We start from the raw sequence: 22,172 nt of genomic DNA on the forward strand, positions 1-22,172 counted from the left end.
AGTGGAGGACCAGAGTTTTCCTTCTCCTAGATGAGCTACCTTCCTGGGTTGATGAACCCTATCTGCCCCTCACTTCCTTCTACAGCACATGCAGAAACCACCTTTTTAACTACTATTGGTCTCATCCACTCAATCCACTGGATCCTGTCTTCACATGCAGGGGAAGTCCTCAACACACTGAGGGTTTGAGACCCATTGGCTATCCGCACCTGGTTTAGCAAGCCAGTCAAAACTATTCCCTGGGTGTGGGTTCTGTCACATGCTGACAGCTTTTAGGAGCCACAGGTGTGAGCTAAGTACAGGGTGGGGAAAGGTGGTCAAACTACCCCAGAAAGCGCACCAGAGGTACTAGCCCACCAGAGGTACTACCCCTCCCCTAACATCCCATACACCCCAAAGCAGTGGATACAACCATAGAAGCAAACTCCTAGGGGCTGAGGGGTTTTCAGCCCCCCCATGAAATATTTGAGGGGGCCACTACCCCCCAAGTTGATGGGCATTGCCATTCAAATGGTTTGTATGCACTGTGTCATGTGGTTGATTATGCAGGGTGGGGCTCTCCCCCACCCCCATTTTATTGAAGTTGGCACTCCTGGATAGAACAGTAGAAACAAGGTATTGAAAACAATGCAATGGAGTCTCCAAATAGATATCATTAAAGGCATGTGGACTTTAACTCTAGTAACTGAAAACTAACAAAGTTGGTGTCAGGCAAATATGCCCAAGGATGTTGCAAAGCTTGGTCATTGCCACTGAGAAGGTCCATTCTCTTGCAGCGCTTACTTAAGATCCTCTTCAGAGACCCTTCTCCATTGTCCCCGACAAGTACAGTTTACTTAAAGAGGAGCCTAAGCCCATATTGCTTTCTGGCATTTAGGAAAAGAAACAGCAGCAATCCAGCTAGGATATGAGCAGGAGCTGGTAAATCAGGTCACCCAGGCTTAACAGATCAGAGTTGCAAGATGAGCATAATTACCCAGCAGCAGAGGCGTAGGAAGGTCAGGTGGAACCCGGTGCGGAAAATTTCTTCTCACCCCCCCATTGATCCCCCCCCCCTGCAAAAATGGTTTTACGTTATTCCATATTTTCTTACAAAGGAATAATAACAAGTAATAATAAAAAGAACCTTTTATTTATATCCCCCCCTCCCCGGCCGAAGTCGGGCTCAGGGTGGCTAACATCAGATACATAACATTGGTATAAAATCAAACAATAATTAAATTACCTCCTAAAAACATCTCAAAATCAAATTAAAGTCTAATTAGATGACTTTCCACAGGGTTAGGGTTGGGAACAGTAAGTGCTCCACTGAACTGAAATTTCAGCCTTCACGACATAGGAAAACAGCCAAGTGAACAGCTATTTTGGTGGAGGAAGGTCAAGATATTAACCAATATGCATGAAATTTCATATATAGCTATATAATCCCTAGTATAGTAAGATAAGACCTTTGGAGCAGGCATTTTCAAAAAATAAGTTTTTTATGAACCGCCCTAGTAGGGCAGTAATTGTTCCTTGATAATTTGTCACCCTCTCCATTATGGAAACTGGGACGGTCCGCCCCCTAACTCCCCCCGTGCTACACCCCTGCCCAGCAGTCAGGACCAACCACCAGAGAGGGTTGTCTGAAAGACTTGAGAGCAGGAGAGAAGCACACAATGGTACCAATCCAGAATGCTGGAGTACATCTGCAAGCGTGAGTTAGGCTTAGTAAGGCAGATCAATATTAAGCAGAGAGTTCTATATTGTTTAATTGAGCTGGGTCCATTTCATTGATTCTACCTGATAAGCAGCCGCAGAAACCCATGTTGCCGTTCAAGACATGCTCAATTACATGAGAAAATTTGATACAATCCAAAATTGGCTGCATGGTGTAACTTTTAAACATGGTGTAACTATTAAACAAGATTCTATGCTTTTAGTACAGTGGTGCCCCGCTAGACGAAAGGCATTCGCTAGCGGAAGGCTGCCCCGCAAGACGAAAAAGTCTATGGGGCTGCCTCGCAAGACGAAAAAAAACATTTTCGTCGCGCGAAAAACCGCTACTTTGTATTGGTGCTTCGCTAGACGAAAAAATCGCTAGACAAAGATACTCGCAGAACGAATTATTTTCGTCTAGCGAGGCACCACTGTACAAACATAACTCAGCTCTGGACATCAGTTTGATGTTTCTTGTCTAGTGGATTGGACCTTCTGAGACTGAAATCAACGTGATGAGTAATGCATGTAAAAACATTGATAGATTATAACCTCTGTGTCCTGTAGAGCTTCTTGGGTTTCAGATGGCCTTTCTTTTTTATTTTTATTTTCCAGCAGTGCTGTGACCTGGGATATCATGCCAGCCTCGGTAGGGCACTCAGGACATTCCTGTCAGCAGAGCTGAACTTAGAACAATCAAAGCACGAGGGCCTGGATGCCATTGAGAATGCTGTGGAGAACTTGGATGCCAACAGCGACAAGCAGCGCCTCATGGAGATGTGCAACAATGTCTTCTGCCCACCCATGAAGTTTGAGTTTCAGCCACACATGGGAGACATGGTTAGTTTTATTCTTTTTCATAAATAAGCATATAATGGAATTTCCAGTCCAGTCACAATAAGGACTGTGGAGGGAATCAAGCAAATTGTCTTGAATTGGTCAGTGACTTGACATCTTGGCCTTCAACCTGGGCATCAAATTCTGGAAGAATGTCCTAATTTAAGCAACATATATCTTAATGGGTAAGAAGAGAAAGTGAATTTGTAGTATCAGTTTGTGATATCTTCTCATTTGTAATAACAATGGCTTCTTAGAAAAGAAGTGATCCAATTGCTTCACCCTTGGAATAAAATTAATTGCGGAAATAATTTACTGTAGAGATTACCGGTATTTCCTAGCACCATGATAAATTAAAGAGTTGAAGCTCAATGTCATTACTATGTAGTATGTACAGGAATCGCTCACTGAATTGTGAACCATAAAAGAGAAGATTGGTATTTTATTGCATATCTGACTATTTGGTGGCTCTCTTGGAAAACTGAGTAGTACAAACTCTGCTCTGTTGACCATTAATTTATTTAGTTATATGTTTCCTATGCTGGTTGTTCTAATGATATCCTTTTTAAGCTGGTCTCCATCCTTCATAAGAGACTCTTTCGCTTCTCTAAGACGTAACTTGTACAACTATTGTCTTGTGAATCTGTCTCCTCATGGTGATTGCTGTTCAAATGCTGGAAAATAGCTGTGAATCAGGACTGAGAAATGAGCTCTCAAATTCAGTGCTTTAATTTATTATTTATGTAATGGATTTATAGGCCACTTTTGTATTTACAAAAATCCAAATCCAAGTACAATATATAAAAAAATCAATTTCATAGTAATACTAAAGCAGGAAAAATCCACCATCAAGATAAACTACAGACCATTGCACAATAGCCCCAATTTATAACCCCAGTTTATATTAACTATTAAAAGCCACCAGGAAAAAATGTGTCTTTGTGCCCTACTGAAAATATACAAGAGTTTGGGTAATTCAAAGGTGGATAGCAACATGTTTCATCCCAACCTGTAAGTTATTTTTTGGTTTCTTGAGACTTTCCCCCTTAATATCTGCATATAAAACTTTGACTCTGGCATTATATATCCAGTGGGTCACCCAAGTTGAGTTTCCCCCGCTAATTCACAGCATAGGAAACAGAATCCTCTGTAAAACCTGTCACTGAATTTAACGTGCCAACTAAGAATAGCAAAGTCATCCATTTTTGTCCCCCCTCTCCCCCGAGCTCTTCCTATATAACAAGATACCTTGTAAAGGCAGATAATTGTGCATGCTGGATGGTGAGCCATAAAACTGAAGCCCAGTATTTCATTGCATATTCCTCTGGTATTTATTGCATGTTTCCTTCATCTAGTGTATCTACTCCCAAGAGACGGTTATCACAGATGCTTTGCATTAGGTCTTTTTTCAGTGTTCTTATCCATGGAATTTTCTTAGCTGTTGCACACAGCTGCGATATATTAGCGTTTATGTTGTTGAAGAAGCAAGCGCCATTGGATCCCATGCAGAGTGTTACAACTTTATTCAAAGGGACACAATCTCTATCTTGATTCATGTCACTATTATGGAGAACAAAAGTGTCAGAAAATCTTTATTACTTAATTTGTTGTTGTATGTCTGCATTCATTGGGAAGTGAGAATATCTCAGTGATGCAGGCGCCATCAAGAGTTCTGTATTATACTATAAAATTCATTAAATCCCATATCTGCTCTGGTAATTGTAATCGCATGTATATGCTATAACCCGAAACTTATGATTATTTACTACTACTACTACTACTACTACTACTACTACTAATAATAATAATAATTTATTATTTATCCCCCGCCCATCTGGCTGGGTTTCCCCAGCCACTCTGGGTGGCTTCCAACAGAGCATTAAAATGCAATAATCTATTAAACATTAAAAGCCTCCCTAAACAGGGCTGCCTTCAGATGTCTTCTAAAAGTCTGATAGTTGTTTTTCTCTTTGACATCTGGTGAGAGGACATTCCACAGGGCAGGTGCCACTACCGAGAAGGCCCTCTGCCTGGTTCCCTGTAATTACATCCCAATTTTCCTCCAAGTTCATGGTGGCGTACATAGTTTCCCCCCGCCCCCATTTTATCATCACAACCACTCTGTGAGAAAGGTTAGGTTAAGAGATGGCCCAGAGTCACTCATTGAGCTTCCTGGCTGAGTAAGGATTTGAATTTGGGTGTCTCAAGATTATAAGCAAATGTAAAATTTCCCAATATATTCTAATATTTCAGTGAAATCAGAAAATACAGTACTGGATAGTTCATGTAGCCATCAGCCCCCATATTTGTCCCAATAATAGAGGCTTATGGTGGTTCTGAAATACGTTCAAATGTCGGAGCAAATGATGAACCTTCCATTGATTTTTACCCCCCCCCCCGAGCTGTGTTGGATTTTTGTCTTTTTTATAGCATCATCTTGTTGCTTTGAAATCTGCCCAAGGGCTAGATGTACATCCAGAAGTGGATTTAACTGGCAATCAAAGCTTGAAAGAAACTCTCTTCCAACAATGTATTTTGAAGTTCAGGATTAAAAATAAAAAAAATAAAAATAGGCTGCTTCTTTAAATTTGAGCATGCAGATATTGAGTTACCCTTAATGTTACAGGTTTGAGCAGGGAATGGAAGATTAAGATACTACATTGGGAGAATTATATCTTGGCTTCATAAGTTAAGATATGAACAAGCTTTTTCTTCTTCAGCACATCAGTCCCATCTCTCCTTGCTTGTTATAAACCACGATTAAACCAGGAATTTAATCACACTTTACCATTTCCAGTATGTTTCCGAGCACAATTCAAAGTGTTGGTGCTGACCTTTAAAGCCCCAAATGACCTCGGTCCTGTATACCTGAAGGAGCATCTCCACCCCCATCGTTTAGCCCAGACACTGAGATACAGCGCCGAGGGCCTTCTGGCGGTTCCCTCACTGTGAGAAGCAAAGCTACAGGGAACCAGGCAGAGGGCCTTCTTGGTAGTGGCGCCCGCCCTGTGGAATGCCCTCCCATCAGAGGTCAAGGAGATAAACAACTACCTGACGTTCAGAAAATTCCTGAAGGCAGCCCTGTTTAGGGAAGTTTTTTTAATCTGTGATATTTTAATGTATTTTAATATTTGTTGGAAGCCACCCAGAGTTGGCTGGGGAGACCCAGCCAGATGGGCGGGGTACAAATAAATATTATTATTATTATTTCGTCCCAACTGGGAAGTTATAGTTACCAGCTTCAGTAAGAAGCAGGATTTCAAACCATGGTTTGGAATTGCTTTAAGATCCTTGCTTGTCTGGAACTGGTAAGCATGTTTTCCCACTTAGGACAAAACAGGAAACTATGTTTAATTCAAGACTTCATCATGGTTTGATCATGAGTTGTGCAAAGGGCAGAAAGAAGAGGCCTGTGAATATAGGTAAAAAGCTCATACCTCAGTTTATTAAGCCGAGATAAATCAACCAACCCAAGCCAATCACGTCCTCTGCAATTTTTGTGTGGATGGAATTTATTTGTGAGTCCTTGTCCCTTGTGTTTCATTACAATATATTAAATTTGCTTAAATATTTAATTATCTTTGTTAATAATGGGTAGAAATCTTTCTTGAACCAAGCAGCATAGTCCAGGCTTGCTCAACCTTGGCCCTCCAGATGTTTTTGGCCTACAACTCCCATGATCCCTAACTAGCAGGACCAGTGGTCAGGGATGATGGGAATTGTAGTCTCAAAACATCTGGAGGGCCAAGTTTGAGGAAGCCTGGCATAGTCTTTGGGTTCACCCACATGTTACATGTATCTCCACAATCCTTTTTAGGGACAAGAATGCTGGTCCAAGAAAACCTATAGGCAACATACATTAAGTATTTATGCTAGCACAAAAGGACTTCCCTCCCTGTCTCCTCTCACCAGTCTCAAATCTACTCTGGAGGGTTGAAGGAAAACCCAGAACTAATTTAGGAAGGTACATGGTGAGGAGATGGGGAGATTGTTCCATTGCCCAAGGAAAAGCCCCTGCACTGAAAGAAATAATGAATGAATGAATGAATGAATGAATTTTATTTGTATACCACCCTACACCTGTAGATCTCAGGGCAGTTTACAACATATTACAATATAAAATTACAATATAAAATATATAAAATACATAACAAAACTCAGAACAGAAGCACACCAATAAAACCCCTTCCACAGCACATTTAAAAGGGCACTGAATATCAGTAAACCAAAGGCCTGTTTAAAGAGGAATGTTTTCGCCTGGTGCCTAAAGGTGTATAATGAGGGTGCCACGCTAACCTTCTTCCACAAATGGGGAGCCACTGCAGAAAAGGTCCATTCTCATGTTGCCACCCTCCGTACCTCTCATGGAGGAAGCACACAAAGAAGGGCCTCAGAAGATGATCTCAGGGTCTGCATAGGTTCATATGGAAAGATGCAGTCCTTGAAGTATTGCGGTCCTGAGCCGTTTCTCCTATGAAACCCTATGACTTCATTTGTTCCGTGTGCCGAGCTGAAGAATCCAATGTCTAGAAACTTTCAGAAGCTCCATTTCTTTTCCAGGTGTCCCAGCTGTGTGCCCAGCAGCCCGTGCAGAGTGAGTTAGTGCAGAGGTGTCAGCAGCTGCAGTCTAGGCTATCCACGCTGAAGATAGAAAATGAAGAGGTAAGCTAAGAAATTCCATTTTTTATTGGTCTTTTCTCTTGCTGTTTTACCATAGTCTGGACAATATGTTGGAGGAGAGTAAGGGCAGCTGTGTAGATAAAAACATATAAGCTTCAGTTCAGGCACAATTTTTTAAGGCAACCAGACAGCAAAATTTAGATGTGCAGTTGTGTACATTTTGGTCCAAGTTTCATGAATTTGTTCCACCTATGCTATAATGTTAATTGAAAGTGTGCATAAGATTAAATCCTCAGTCACCTCTCAGCCGCTTTTTTCTGTAGACCCTGTTCTTGTTAATTAGCTGTGTTGTGTTGTGCTTGGGAATCACAGACCCTCAGTTGCAGTAAATGACAAACTGAGTGATAAGGCATTTTCCTCTGCATTCTCACCTTCGCTCTTCTCCCCCCCTTTTTAATTCCTGTCTTGTGTTCGCTCTGTCAGGTTAAGAAAACAATGGAGGCCACACTGCAGACTATCCAGGATATTGTCACCATTGAGGATTTCGACGTCTCTGACTGCTTCCAGTATAGCAACTCGATGGAGTCTGTAAAATCAACAGTCTCCGAAACCTTCATGAGCAAGCCAAGCATTGCCAAGAGACGGGCAAATCAGCAGGAGACAGAACAGTTCTACTTCACGGTAAGAGACCTCACTTTTAACATGCTTGCAGCAAAGCTGATACGTGTTGCAGCTGGGAAACTGTATGTGTTGTCTGCAATTCCGACTAACAAGCTGTCAGCATAATTCTTGAGAGGAATAATAAGAATGGCCCACCTACAAGTTAAGTGTCTGTGTGATTATCTCCCCTCACCCCTTTGAAAGCCTATGTTCATCCATGAAAGCTTTCACCATAATGAATTTGTTGGTCTTTAAGTAGCCACAGAGCTCTTCGTAATATTGTTTGCGTCTTGTTAAGTGGAATGTAAGCAAAAATAACATTGCATCTACACATCACAATAAGGTGTCTTTGTTCCTTTATCAATTTAAAAGCTTTGATAGCTTACTGGTTGATAACGAAGTTAAATCTGGTGATGATTTGATTTCAGGATGGAGTTTTGCAGTGAAAGAAAAAATCTTTCACTGAAAATTGTTCATCGGTTTATCCATTGTTTCAATACACATTTCCTGAAAGCTTTCCTGAAAAGTGAATGAAATTACAGCTAGGACCATAAGACACATGGAAGGAACATAGGAAACTGCCTTATACAGAGTCAGACCATTGGTTCATCTAGGTCAGTATTGTCTTCACTCACTGGCAGCAGTTCTTCTGGGTTTCAGATGAGGACATTTCAGCTCTACCTGGAGATGCCAGGAACTGAACCTGGGATCTTCTGCAATAAAAGCAAATGCCTCCCATTGGCCTACAACCCTTCCTTATTGTTCCCTGCCATCAGCATGTGTATTAACTGGAAGAGGAGCCATGTAGCACAGTTGCCTTCTCCATTCTAACAGCCCAAGTTGTACACATGGAGTCCCCTTTTAATGTTTTTTTTACATACAACCCTGATCATTAGCTGTTCGGAAGGCTTCTATCCCCCGCCCCATTCCACTTTCCATGCCTAACAGCGGACTAGTGATATTTTAGTTTCTAAAAACAGGACTCCATGGGCATTCATTTGGATCAGGGCATGTGTATAGAAGGTTTTTCTTTTTTAAATAAAAAAACTTGCTCTGTAACTTGCCCTTCTAAATGGATTTTGCAGTATTTAAAAGATTTTTTATTCCTCTTAAAAGAATGATAGTGTTCATGAATAAATGCTATATATTGGGTAAATTACTTTGGGCAGGATGTTTTATGTTGAGTCTTGCCTATAAATAGGTTTACCGGAGAGTGTATGACTCCCTTAGACAAGCACTCAAAATACTTCAAATGCTGCATTAAATTAAAAAGTCTGCTTAGAAAGAGAATTTATCAGAAAAATGTGGGTGGAGAAAGTGATTCAATTAAGAAGCAATTGACTTCCCTGGCTGTGCAAATGGCTATTTAATTGAACTTGCAGGTCTTCTTTTTCTAGATAAAACATATTCTCTTTTCTAACAAGCACATACTAATTTTACCCATGCACGATGCTTTGTTTTCATTTGTACCATGCTTACCCACAACACGTGCCAATAATATTAGACTTTTGCCTCCAGGGAATAAAACTAGAGTTTGTCATGTCATATACATGTATCCAGGATAAAGAAGTGGGGCTTGAAAGAGGCTGTTGTATAAACAGCCTTTTTATTTTTATTAGTTCAAACACTTGATAGATCTGCTATGTGAGAGACTTATAAATATCCTTAATAAGAATTTGAGGCTTTGGTTTAAAACAATTAGATTGGGGTTTCTTGACATAAAAATGGGTAATGGCTGAGCATTCCTGTTAATGAAGGGAGGAAGTGCAGGGAACAAAGGTAAACCATCAGTAGAACTGCATTTTTATATGACATAAGTTTGGCAAGACACAAAAGATGCACCGCTTTGAAGATATTTGCAGCACTCTGGGGTGGGTCTAAATTAGACGTTACAAACTTGACATCAGAAAGGTCTTTTTTCATTTGGCACTTTTCTCCTCCTGTCTAATGTCTAGTGCATTATGGGAGATTTTTACATGCCTGTCTGCAATGGCGCTACAGGCGTGCCACCACCTAACTCGGAATAATTTCAGCAGACATCTAAAATTATCCTGAGGCTCGATCTATCAAACAACAACACTTGCACATCTTGTCGATTTTTATTTTCCCAAAATATGTCAAGAATCAGCTCATGCAGCCAGGGTTGATCATGAGTAGGGCTCCAGTTCTGGGTTTTGTCATATTTTAAAGAAGCACCTCCTCTTCATTAATTCAGTCTGGGTAGCAATCATGATAGAAACGTTGTTATCTGCCACTTGAAGTGACATAGGGTGCATATTCTGAAAACTCATGGACACCCTGGCCAGCCATTTCTGGTGGCCAGTTGCAAGCAACCCTAGGGGGAGGGAGAAAAAGATCTGTGCTGTTTCTTCTGAACCCTGTACAGTGGAACCTCTGGTTACATACCGTCCTCCTTGCGAACACTTCAGGTTAACGAGCTCCACTAACCTGGTAGTAGGTGCTCCTGGGAGCAAACTTTGCCCCAGGATGCGAGTGGAAGTCACACGCGGCAGCAGCAGGAGGCCCCATTAGCGAAAGCACGCCTCAGGTTAAGAGCGTACCTCCAGAACGAATTAAGTTCGTAACCGGAGGTACCACTGTAATTAGCTGGGCAGAAGATGGCTGCTTGTTAGGATAGGTTCCTGTCATGTCACGGTGTAGATTTGTGCTCTTCTCACCGGTCGATCCACTCTGAAGAAAATGCCTCAGCTTGCTGTTTATTGCGCTAGCTTGAATGCTTGTAAGTAACTCTTGTGTGGCTCATTTTAAGTACAGACTTGTAGTTCTTATGGAGAATTATTGGGGCAATAGGATGTTCTTAGGTATGTGGCAGTGGAAGTAACTTCAATATAGTCCCCCTTTATAAATTGTTGCTGTTGTTTTCTTGTCCATTACAGTAATATCCAGAAACATCAATCACGGATAAAGGCTCTCTTGTACAGATTGTCATTTTTTTAAAACCATAATAAAATGCTAGTAGGTTTCAAATATTGGCAGGTTGACGCAGGTACCGCAGTAACATAGGAAAAAGGCAAGACTACAAGAATCCCCAGGATGGAAAATACTCTCTCACCCATCCTCCCACCCATTTACTGTATTGAAGGCATTGCAACAGCAGAGGGAGTGAAGGAGGACCATTAATCTTACAAATATATCTGGAAAACCTCTTTCCCTTCAGGAGCAAACTCTCAAATTGTATGTGCCTACTGCTCTATTCTCCACACAAAACTGCTCCCTCTCAGGGAAGTGTGATGGAACAAGGTGCAAAGGGGGAAATGGATTGACACTTCACATTAGCGACTCATACCATGTGTTCCTTATGTAAACCCAATCCTTCTCTCTTTAGTACCCTCAGAACAAGAAATATAGAATGCCTGCAACACATTTCTCTGTGCGCCCCCACACTTTTAAACTTCCATTATAAAATGTCAAAGACAAAATAGCATTGAATTGCTGCTTTATTCTGTGATTCAAGCGATCCTTTTCACAGCCAGTTTTAGCATTGATTTTCTTGGGAGATGTTTTCTGGTAGATGCAGTACATTTAACACCAATTTTTAGTTTGCAGGGAAGACAATGACTATTATTACTGAAGGGAGAGAGAGGAAATATTGGTGGCTGGTGCACAATCCTTGGGTTCACATAATCCCCACTTCTGATCTTATCATAACCCTATTGCTTGTTTTCTCTGCTTTGGTATCTCTTTTGTAAAGCAAGGGTAAAAGTAATTTCACACTTCACAATGGTGGTTAGAATAAGCACATGAAATTGAGGTGTTGGTATAGTGAGGGAGGTGTACATGTAGCAAAATAAGTAAGACATCTGAAGAAAGGATGGATGATTGTAGTTTACAGTTAATTGCTATCACTTGTTAAAAATATCAAGCCACTATGGAGCCCTTCATCTTCAAAGTACTTGGCAGAAATACTTGGTTAATCTGCACAAAATCCGTAAGACTTATGAAAATATTATTTATAACCTTGCCTGTAATCAGTGCCATGCTGCTTTTTATCAATGTGCTGTTCTTTCTCCCTTTTTAATCATCAACAGTAGTGCAGCACTGTGGTGCTCCTGATTTCCTTCCCCTCCCCCAGTGCATTCTGGGAATATCTCTCCTCAAGCTGAATGCCTGCATCAGCTTTGATGTTGCTTTTTCAAAAATGAGCTGAGTGATCTGGATTCCTGAGAGAGGGTTAAGGATATGAGGCATATGACAGAAGGTATTTCCATACAGCCTCGAAAGCATAACACTCCTGCTTTGCCAGCAAGGCAGGAAGACCTAGATTGGGTTGCATATTAACCTATTATGTTTTTCTCTTGACAGCTGCCTCTTACTGGTAAATACCAAGGCGGGAGATAGCGTTCATAGTTGTGCAGTTGTGGGGAGAGGGAGCACCGTTAAGATTCCTCTGGTATAGAGTAACACATTCTTTCATCAGAGAACTTGGTAGTAACGAAACAACACTGATTTTGGACTGACTTTTGCTTCCTGATATAGGACTTCTAATGTACAGTGGTACCTCTGGTTGCGAATGGGATCTGTTCTGGAGCCCCGTTCACAACATGAGCAGAACGCAACATGAAGTGCCGAATCTGCACACGCATGCGGCGCGATTCAGTGCTTCTGCGCATGCGCAAAGCGCAATTTAGTGCTTCTGCACATGTGCAATGCGCCAAACCCGGAAGCAACCCGTTCCGCTACTTCCGGGTTCAGCACGTTTGTAACCCGTGCCAAACGCAACCCGCATCTATCATAACCAGAGGTATGACTGTATTGTACCTGGGCCAGAAGTGCTATCATCTTGATGGGGCATTGTATTTATTTCAAAATGTTAACTTGGTTTGTATGCACAAGCATACGATGGCTTTACAGTGGAAATACTTGTTGCTGATGGTCAAAACAAATTGGATTGATGCTGCATATGATGGAATTAAAACAAGTGACTTACAGCCCAATGCTGTGAGTGCCCACATCAGCACTAGTTTACATAGAGGCTTTCCTGTATACTTACCTGTTGACTCAAGCATGCAGGAGGCAGGCCCTCAGGCACAGTGAGTTATATTATATGCTGGAAAGCTGGCGCAGCAGTTTGTCATTAAGTCACTTATAATTGCTCAGAGGTGGGAGTGCAACTTGAATAGGACAAAAGTGGCTGGTGCTACCAATTCTCCAAGGTAGGATGTAGCATTATGAATCATTAATTTTTCTTTCCTTCTTACCCCTTTCCCCATTACTTTGATAGTTTTGCCCTTTAAAATGGTGAGTTTAACACTGCTTATTTTAACTTCACAGTTAGTTAGCCGTTACACTGAAATAAAAATATTTGAAGCCAATATGAAGTAAGAAATAAATGTGAAAATGTCACAATGATAGCTAGGCACTTTGGTATTTAAATAACTTTTTCCGATAATATGCTGATTCAACTGCCTAAGACCCCAGCACACACCAGACACTGGGCTGGAGGGCAGGGTGCATGTTGGATTGGGTGGAGGTGGACAGTGTTCTCGAAACTACCAACATGAATTTGATGAAACTCTGGGAGGCAGTGGAAGACAGGAGCGCCTGGCGTGCTCTGGTCCATGGGGACACAAAGAGTTGGACATGACTAAACAACAACAACAACATCCTTCTGCCCATGAAGCTGGCTTCCCACCAACACGCCATGGCTAGTTTGACAGTCAATGTGAAGTGTAAGAAAGCTCTGGCTAAAGCAATTAGAGGTTTGAATAAGAATCCATCAGAGGAATCCATGGACGTAAATTGAAATACGAAACTCTGCCCCAAAACGAGGAAGCTGGATATACGAAAACCCCATGACAGGAATTGAGACTAGCAGTAATGGAACAGAGGGAAAACAAACTCCGTGAATTGGTGGCCCGGGGTTTAAATGAAGCGAGATCACCACAAAAGCCTCAATTCCTGCCTGGGTAATCATACATACCAGTAGTATAGAATGATTTATCCACCTACCTCAATGGCAAGCAGTCTCCCTGAGAGAAAGGTCCTTATTTCCTTTCTGAAATCAAATAAAGCTCCTTGAGCTCTATATTCCTATGTAAGGAATACATAGAATGGTGGGTGCCTATCCTGGCTGGCTTATTTACCACCATAAACAACATGGGCCAAATGCCCTCTAGATGAAAATACGGTAAGTATTCTTTCCCCAATTTATAAGAAAGGCAGTAGGAATTATCTGCAAAACTATCTGCCAGTTAGCTTGTTAGACAACTCCTCAAAGCTACATGAGCAATATTGCCTTCAGAAATTTATCCGACTGGTTGCAAAATGAAGTACAAGCGGGATTCAGAGAAGGGCACAGTCCCATTGATCAGTGTTTTACTCTGAACCATATTATAAGGAAATATACTAAGAACATTAAGAATAATCTTTATGTAGCCTTTATTGATCTTTCTGCTGCATTCAACTTTGTTAATCAATACAGAGAGTGGGAGAAATTTCAAATTGCCAACATCAACTGCAGATTTCTGCTATTGATCCAAAAACAATGCAGAAATGAGGGTCAGAGTAGTTTTAAAATGATGGTATGACTGATGCTTTTTAAAACGTCATGAGGAATGCAAGGTTGCATTCTTACCCCTCCTTACCTTCATATTAATGATTTGGTGCCATATTTAGCCAATGCAAACTCTCCCCCTCCAATAATTAGGAACAGAAATATCTCAATTTTGATGTAGGCAGATGATTTGGCGCTCCTCTCTCTTTCCAGATTGGACTCAAAAATCTCTTGGAGGTGTTCGGCACATACTGTTAACAGGAAAGTCTGTCTATAAAATACTCTAAGACCATGATTATTATTTTTGGCAAACATAGTCCTAGGTATAAATGGTGCTTACAGAACAAACACAGTCTATTAGACACCTGGGTATACTCATTAGTGAAACCCTCTCTTGGAAGTTTCATATGGAGGCAGTGAAAGTCAAAGTACAGAAAACCATAGGGGCATTGATAAAGTTCTGTTACAATAAGTGATGGCAGCTGAATGAACCTGCCCTAAATATATTTAGTAGCAACATGGCTTACTTAAATGTTCTATGGCATTGAAATCTGAGGCTCTGATTTCAATTATTTTAATGATTTAACTCCATTAAAGTTTTGGAAATGGTGCACAATACGCCCCCCCCCCCCAGCTATGCTCTTTACCATCAGAAATTTCAGCAGCACTTTGTACAGAATCCAGGTGGCCATCACTTAAGGCAAGAGCGGACTGCGCTCAGTTAAAGTACATTTTAAAAATTGCTACTATGTCTATTGAGTGTTTTCCTGCTCTGTGCTATATGGAGTTGTGTGATAATCAACTCTGGAAAGCAGCTTGTCAATATGTTTTAGAGTATTATTATTTTCCAGAACTGAGCTTTGCTTTGACCTTGAATAAGTGTCTACTAAAGGATTGGCTCTTCTAGAAAGAATCCAGAAGGCACCTACAACTAATTAGAAACACCAAATTTCCCCATTGGGAAATCTTGAGAGCAGAGCATTTTAGAGCTAGTTATCTGACCAAGCTCTCACCAGTTGCCATAAGAAATGCCTTTATTGAGCTGTGTTTCCAAGTGATGCCCACTGCAGTCTTAGATGGATGCTACAACAAGGTCCCATACGCAGACAGACTTCATATTTGTGGTCAGTCACAGGTGAAATACATTACTCATTATCTGTTAACCTGCCCAAGAGATCGCTTTCTCAAACCTTTGTTCATACATGCATGGTTTCTTTCGAGTGACAATAATACCGGTAGGTTCGTAATACATAGAGTGGCCTTCTATGCACTGGCTGAAAAAAAAAATAAGGAAAGAGGAATTAGATAAAAATGCTATAAATGGTTGTGGGGATCTGAAATCAAGCTGGATTTGAGTCTGTTGGTGTCCCTGGTAACTTCTCTCTCTTACACCATGGATGCTGGCAATTTGGATTTTCAAAAGGCAGAATAATATTAGCATTGAGATGCACAAGAGAAACTGTGTTTTAATGCTTAAGAACTTGGCAAAGTCTTTACAAATTTTATATTATGGATGTATGTCTTGTACTATTTTATTAATACTGTTGCTTAATACAAATTTGTCATGGCCTTTGGCTTGAACAATAAACTTATCAGCTGCAATGTTTCATGCCTGTAGCTGCATTTAACCAATCTCCAAATCCTAGTTTGGAGGATCAGGAGTATGTAGCAGTAGGCTTGGGATTACATGTTCCCTTCTTCCTTTCCTCTGCACAGAAGGGGAAGTGATTAGAACAGTCCACTTCTAATGAGTGGTGAAACATAGTTTTCCGTTATGCCCAAATGCTGCATACTATAATTTTCTAAACGCCCATATTAATATGGGATTGAACTGTTTGTTCTAATCATTGGGCTGCATTGTGGACTTTATTTTATTTTGTAATCTGCATATAGCTATCTAATAGTTTAGGGCTCAGAGTCTCACCTTCAGGTTTAAATTTGCTCCAGGCAGGCAATCTGTCATGTCTTATTATCAAGTGGTTATTTATTTTAATGGGGCCTTGACTGACAGCAGGGAGCAAACCACTGAACTGTGAACATGCTTGCAATGAAAGGTTTCTCTAATGACACTGTGCTTTGGCATTGTGTTCCTCCGCTTCTTAGGATAGTGTGGGTTGGTTTGACTGCTCATTTAAATCCTAAATTTATTTGCAGTTGTGTTAGTTTTGTGCTATACAATGCACTTAATTTTAAGGCTTCTTGAGAATTTATGGACAAACTTTTCTGGATATTTTTTTTCCTTTTAAATCAGCATTGGAAATACCGGTACTTGATAGTAATTTTTCCTTCCTCCCTCCCACTTTCCCCCCATTACTTTGATTTTTGAAAGCTTTGCCCTTTAAAGTGGGGGATTTAACACTGCTTATTTTAACTGCACAGAGTTGTAATCCGTAACACTGTAATGAGCTAGGACACTGAAATAAAAATATTTGAAGTTAAAATTACTGGTAAGTAAGAAATAAATGTGAAAATGTCACAATGATAGCTAGACACTTTCCCTGAAAATAAAGACCTTTCCCTGATAATGTGTTGCTTAAAGGTTGTCCTGTGAATTTTTCAAGTTTCTGTTGCAGAATAATTCAGCATATAACACACACTGGGTTGGAGGGCGAGAGGTGCATGTTGGACTGGGTGCAAGTGTCCCTCTGCCCTGCCCAGCTCTGCCTGCTAAGCAGACCTCCTGCCAGCTGCCACCAGTGCAGAGCTTCTCCTGCATGCCGAATGTGTGGGAAGGCAAAATCACTACTGCAGGATTCTCACTGGCAGTAGCCAGTGGAAGGCCACAAAATGAGGCATTCCAGAGGCAGAGAAAAGGGGTGCGTAACCAGTTTGGGATCCACTGGATCCCAAACCAGTCCCTTGGCTATTGTTTCTTTAAGTGAGAACACAGGTCCTCATGTCCTATTAAGGTTCCTGACTAACCCAAGGAGAGAAACAAACACAGAGATGAAGCAAGGAAGGGAGCTCTAGCTGATGTTGTAGCAAACCACCCAAGGGAAGTTCTCATGAGACTTTTATCCTGTATAGTCTGAATTGGCTTCAAATAGCCTGAATGAGGAAAGGGCCCTTGGAAACGGAGCACATTGCACAATATAGTCCCTTGGGGGCAAACACTTTAAAGGATTGTGTTACTCAGGTTTCCCCAAACTAAGGCTCAGGGGCCGGATGCGGCCCAATCACCTTCTCAATCCGGCCCACGGACGGTCCGGGAATCAGCATGTTTTTACATGAGTAGAATGTGTCCTTTTATTTAAAATGCATCTCTGGGTTATTTGTGGGGCCTGCCTGGTGTTTTTACATGAGTAGAATGTGTGCTTTTATTTAAAGTGCACCTCTGGGTTATTTGTGGGGCATAGGAATTCGTTCATTATTTTTTTTCAAAATATAGTCCGGCCCACCACAAGGTCTGAGGGACGGTGGACCAGCCCCCTGCTGAAGAAGTTTGCTGACCCCTGGTGTTACTTAAGGAGAGGAGCTACCCAAGGCAATAGATGGACTTGATTCCAGACACTGCCAGGCAAAGGGGAGACCAGGGTAATATTGATGCTTGAGGAGAAAGGGAATTTCCCATGTTTCCCACCACAAAATGGACAGGATATTAACAGGGAGCAGGGCTGAGGGCCATGAGCCAATCAAATGAGGTACCCTAACACCCAAGCATATTTGTAACTTCAGTACGTAGTGCAAAGCTAAAGGGCTCTATTAAAGGCTATCAGTGATTGCTAGCCATGATGGCAGTTCTGTGCGTCTGCAGTTGTAGGAAGTTTGCTTCTGAATGCCAGTTTCTGGAAACTGCAGTAGGGATGAGTGCTCTTTCATTTGTGCCCTTAAAAATTCTATAGATCTCATGTCTCTATATGGGTCCAGGAATGGATAAAGTCCTTGGGTTTTTTGAATGGCTTGTTTTAAATGTTCTCATCAGTAGGCTAAGCCCCACACAAATTCTTCTGCCAGCACTACCCCAGATTTGCAGTACAATCTGATTGCTAGCCCAAAAGGTATTGTTTTAATATCCGTAAGATGGCAAAGAAATAGGCTATGCTATCATTCAGCAAGGTTAGGCCAGAGCTATGAAGGATACTTGTGTTGGCTGATACTGCTTTTCATCTGATGCACAACCACAATGATAATTATTTGTGAAAGCTCCTTCACTCTACTGAGCTGCCTTGTGTTAGGTTGTGTGTGCTTTTGTGAAAGGTCTTGGTTATTTAGGTCTTAGTTATTGCATGGTTAGCATGATGATTTGATGTACCCTAAGCTCTTTGTCACATGGGGGGGTATCTTGGTCCGTTCCGGTCTCTTGGTCCATAGTCCTTCTGCGTCCTAGACATAGATTCTGATCCTTGGCTTCTTTTTGCTCCAACAGAAGTTGAAGGAGTATCTGGAAGGGCGGAACCTCATCACCAAGCTTCAGGCAAAACATGACCTCCTTCAGAAGACTCTGGGAGAAAGTAAGTCTGGGAATCACTTGTCATTGTGTCAGCCCATCCCTCGTAATTACTGAATTAGGCAGCTGACTGAGCATAACACTCTTGGATTATCAATGCTAAGTGGACAAAGTCATGTTTTATGAATTTATTATTCAATCCCTACTGCACTGCTTAAGTAATGATGAAAGGGAAGTGCTTAATGAGCCAATAATGTGCATCATCTATTTGTTTAACTGAAGCATATGCCTATTTCCCCTCCCCCTCCACTTCCCCCATCCATTATAACAATTCCACAGAATCAAATTGGGGTAATCCTAGTAATTACTTTGTTTCTCCTAGCATGCAAATATTTTTATCATTTAAGGAAAAAAAAATTCCACGTGAACTGGTTTGCCTTTCATCTCTGTGTGGACTCTTTTAAGAAATCCAGGATAAAAGGGATAGTCATAGGTAGAATTGGAGGTAACCATTCTACCATTGCACAGCCTGTTGTGACTTCACTAAACTGCTTGGACCACCAGCAGCTGGAGCTGGAATGATTAGTTGTCTATGACACTGATGTTGAACCAAGGTGCCACCAGAAGTTTATGTATCTGACTGCCCATGAAAAACCCATCTGTCCAGCTTCTGGGGAAGGGCAAGGCGAGGTAATCCTAGACTCGATAGAATTATCTGTTCATATCACAACAAAGACCAGCTCCGGCTTTCATTGTAGCTGTCTGTGTTGATCTGTTTCCCATTTACAGGATTCAGGTCTTTGGGGAAAGGAGCTAAATCAGAGGGTTTGTTCTGAACTGTAATACGTTATAAAAGTCTTTTTGCCAACGCTTCCTTTCTTTCTTGCAAAATCTGCTCTGAGCCATATGGCTGAATGCCTCTGGCTCAGAATTAGCTCCTTTGAGTACAGCATCATATTGGTACAATGAATACAGTGACAAAACATTTTTATTTCTTCAAATCATCTACGTGTGCCTATGAACATTAATGTGAATAGTCTGGAAAGTGCTTTGCATTCTGGATCCACAAATTTGTTAGATAAAGCTGTTGGTTATTTTTAAAGTGACTCTTATCCATAGAAAGTCAAATGAGGCAATGGACACATATTCCAGGTTTTCTGGCACAAGAAACTATTTGTCTATCAAAAAAGTAGAACAAGTAATGCCATTTCCTGGGAGCATTTTCTCCCTCTGAGTGTCTGGATATAATGCTCATGCTGCTCCTGGGATGAATCGCATTCCTGGGTCATAGCTGACTTCTGCATTCCAGCGTATGGCTCTTCTTAACCTGCCTGACCCGCTAAAATGACTCCTGCAGAGGAAGAAGAAAGAAAGCTAAATGTCTTTCTTTTTTGACTTTCTAAAGTCAGAGAGACCCTTTTGCTTCTGTAATGCTGTTGTGGATTGGGTTGAAATGTGGTTACAAAGGTCCTTGTCCCTGAGTTTGAGCCATTAAAACAACAACAACAACATGGATGCAATTGTATTGGAGAACAAGGAACTTAGAAAAATGTATTTCCTTGCTACTCCAAATCAGAACACTATAAACTGAAGCAATTTTAGATCCCAATCCTAACCAGTTTATAAATGCTATTGCAGTCAATAGAGGGTGACTGAAATCATAGAATCGTCTTTCTAAAACTTTAGCACTGAGAAGGGTTATTTGGCAGAGTGCCTATCTTGCCTAACTTTGGAGCAACTTGATAGGGGTTTGTGTCTTGCCTCACCCCCCCCCCCCACTTCCCTTCAAGGTGACGTTTGGCTTCATTTGCCAGTTATTTTAATCTGAAGATGACAAGTTCCGTTAATAAAAAGTACCAGCAGATCTCTCTATCTGCGAGTGATTATTTCCCTGCCTTCCATCTGCATATTTGTCACTGTAATGCTATAGCCCTTTGATGTTGCCACAGCCGTGTAATTTATACATATGAATATTCTGTGATGGAAGTGGGACAGATGGTAAGAAACTCTGGTTTGGAATAATGTTGCTATAAATTATGCACCATTCTGGGTAATTGAGGTATATGTTGGGAGGGAGAAAGTGACTGTTCAAAATGGGTTATTTATTTCCCATGATCAACAATTAGCTTCATTCCCATCCCTTCATTTTTAATTCTTGAGCTATCAGGCCAAGTCCTTAGTTGATGCAAATCAGCAACATTCCATTGCATAAGGCAACTTAAAAACTGTCTGAGCTCTGATATGTGCCAAATAATTTGTGTGTCTATCCTCCTCCTTTTTTAAAACCTTAACTGTGGTATTTTTAAATATTGCCTGTATCAGCACTAGGCATAGTGGTTTGGGCCCTTTCCTTCCAAGCCATAATAAGGTTGTTGGTAGGTTGGCGGGTTGTTGTTTTTTTGTTTTTTGGTATATAAATATGATTCCAGAAAATATCATTTAAACCCATGACTCCTGAAATAGATGAGATGCTGGCACCTCATGCTTGTGGGCTAGCAAAACTGTGAATGTTTTCAGTCTCTCCAAGTGGTTTCATAAAACATAATCTCTCTTCACTGCTGATTCCTTCTGGGAAGATGTCGGAGGGAGAAGTAGCGTGGCTCTCCTTTGGCACTAGCAGTCAACAATTATTGCATCTCTAGAAAACCAATTTCTAAAAACAATGCTTTCCAAAGAGTCTTCATGCAGCTTGGAGCTGTTTTGTGCATTTCCTGGTTAGCCATGGAGGAGCCTTGCCTGTGGGGACATGCTCTCTTGATCTCCATAACAACAGGAGCAGGCAAAGACTGGGGGGAGATGCTCAGTGTTACGCTTCTTTATTTATTTAAGCCGCCCAGTCCCTTTTGCCCCCAAACCAAGGTTGAAATTACACCCACCCTTCCTCCTGTCTGCTACAAGTCTCTCTCCTTTTGAAACATAGCTGTTTTTCTCTTAACAGGTCAAAGGACTGACTGCTCTCTTGCCAGGTAGGTGTGGTTCCAAGCAGCTTTGTTGTTTCAGTGTCTTCCACTAACCCAAACAGTCCTTTTCTTGCAAACAACGCACTTGCCAATTCTCCTTCAAACTACTGCTCATTTTGATGGTACTTCTTATGTTTGTATTTTTTCCCTAAAAACAAAAATGCAGCTTCTGGAAATGTAAGCCTCCATATGAAAGCCTTTGAAGCAGGCTCCCACAAAACGGCCACAACACAAGAAAGGACTGAGTCACATGTAACACTAAACCATGGCTTAGCACTATGTGCATAAGCTAGAATGAGCCCATGGAACCTTGGGCTTGTATGCTCCTCACCCCCACCCCAAGACGACATGTCTGGTGTTGTGGAAGGGCTTCCGTGAATCCTTGCTTCTTGTTATGTATGAACTGGGCATTGTGGTTTGCAAACACTAGTTAGTTAAATCTCTGGTTAGTTAAAACAAACTAGCTTCATAATTGATGGCTTCAAATTGGCTGATT

At 41.2% G+C, this 22,172-nt stretch overlaps 1 protein-coding gene across 4 annotated transcripts in view; it reads left to right on the forward strand.

The window, feature by feature from the left end:
• The window catches only part of SRGAP2 (SLIT-ROBO Rho GTPase activating protein 2), a 192,917-nt gene that overhangs the window by 131,781 nt on the left and 38,964 nt on the right, over positions 1-22,172 (forward strand). For 3 of the 4 annotated variants that reach the window (XM_033152860.1, XM_033152863.1, XM_033152861.1), the window contains exons 8-12: positions 2,314-2,538; positions 7,096-7,197; positions 7,639-7,836; positions 18,696-18,780; positions 21,655-21,682. In XM_033152860.1, the coding sequence (XP_033008751.1) occupies positions 2,314-2,538; positions 7,096-7,197; positions 7,639-7,836; positions 18,696-18,780; positions 21,655-21,682 (638 nt within the window). The remainder of the gene's footprint in view (positions 1-2,313; positions 2,539-7,095; positions 7,198-7,638; positions 7,837-18,695; positions 18,781-21,654; positions 21,683-22,172) is intronic. The other variant, XM_033152862.1, reaches the window with a different exon arrangement.

The sequence above is a fragment of the Lacerta agilis genome, chromosome 6 (genome assembly GCF_009819535.1).
Source record: "Lacerta agilis isolate rLacAgi1 chromosome 6, rLacAgi1.pri, whole genome shotgun sequence".
NCBI lineage: Eukaryota > Metazoa > Chordata > Lepidosauria > Squamata > Lacertidae > Lacerta > Lacerta agilis.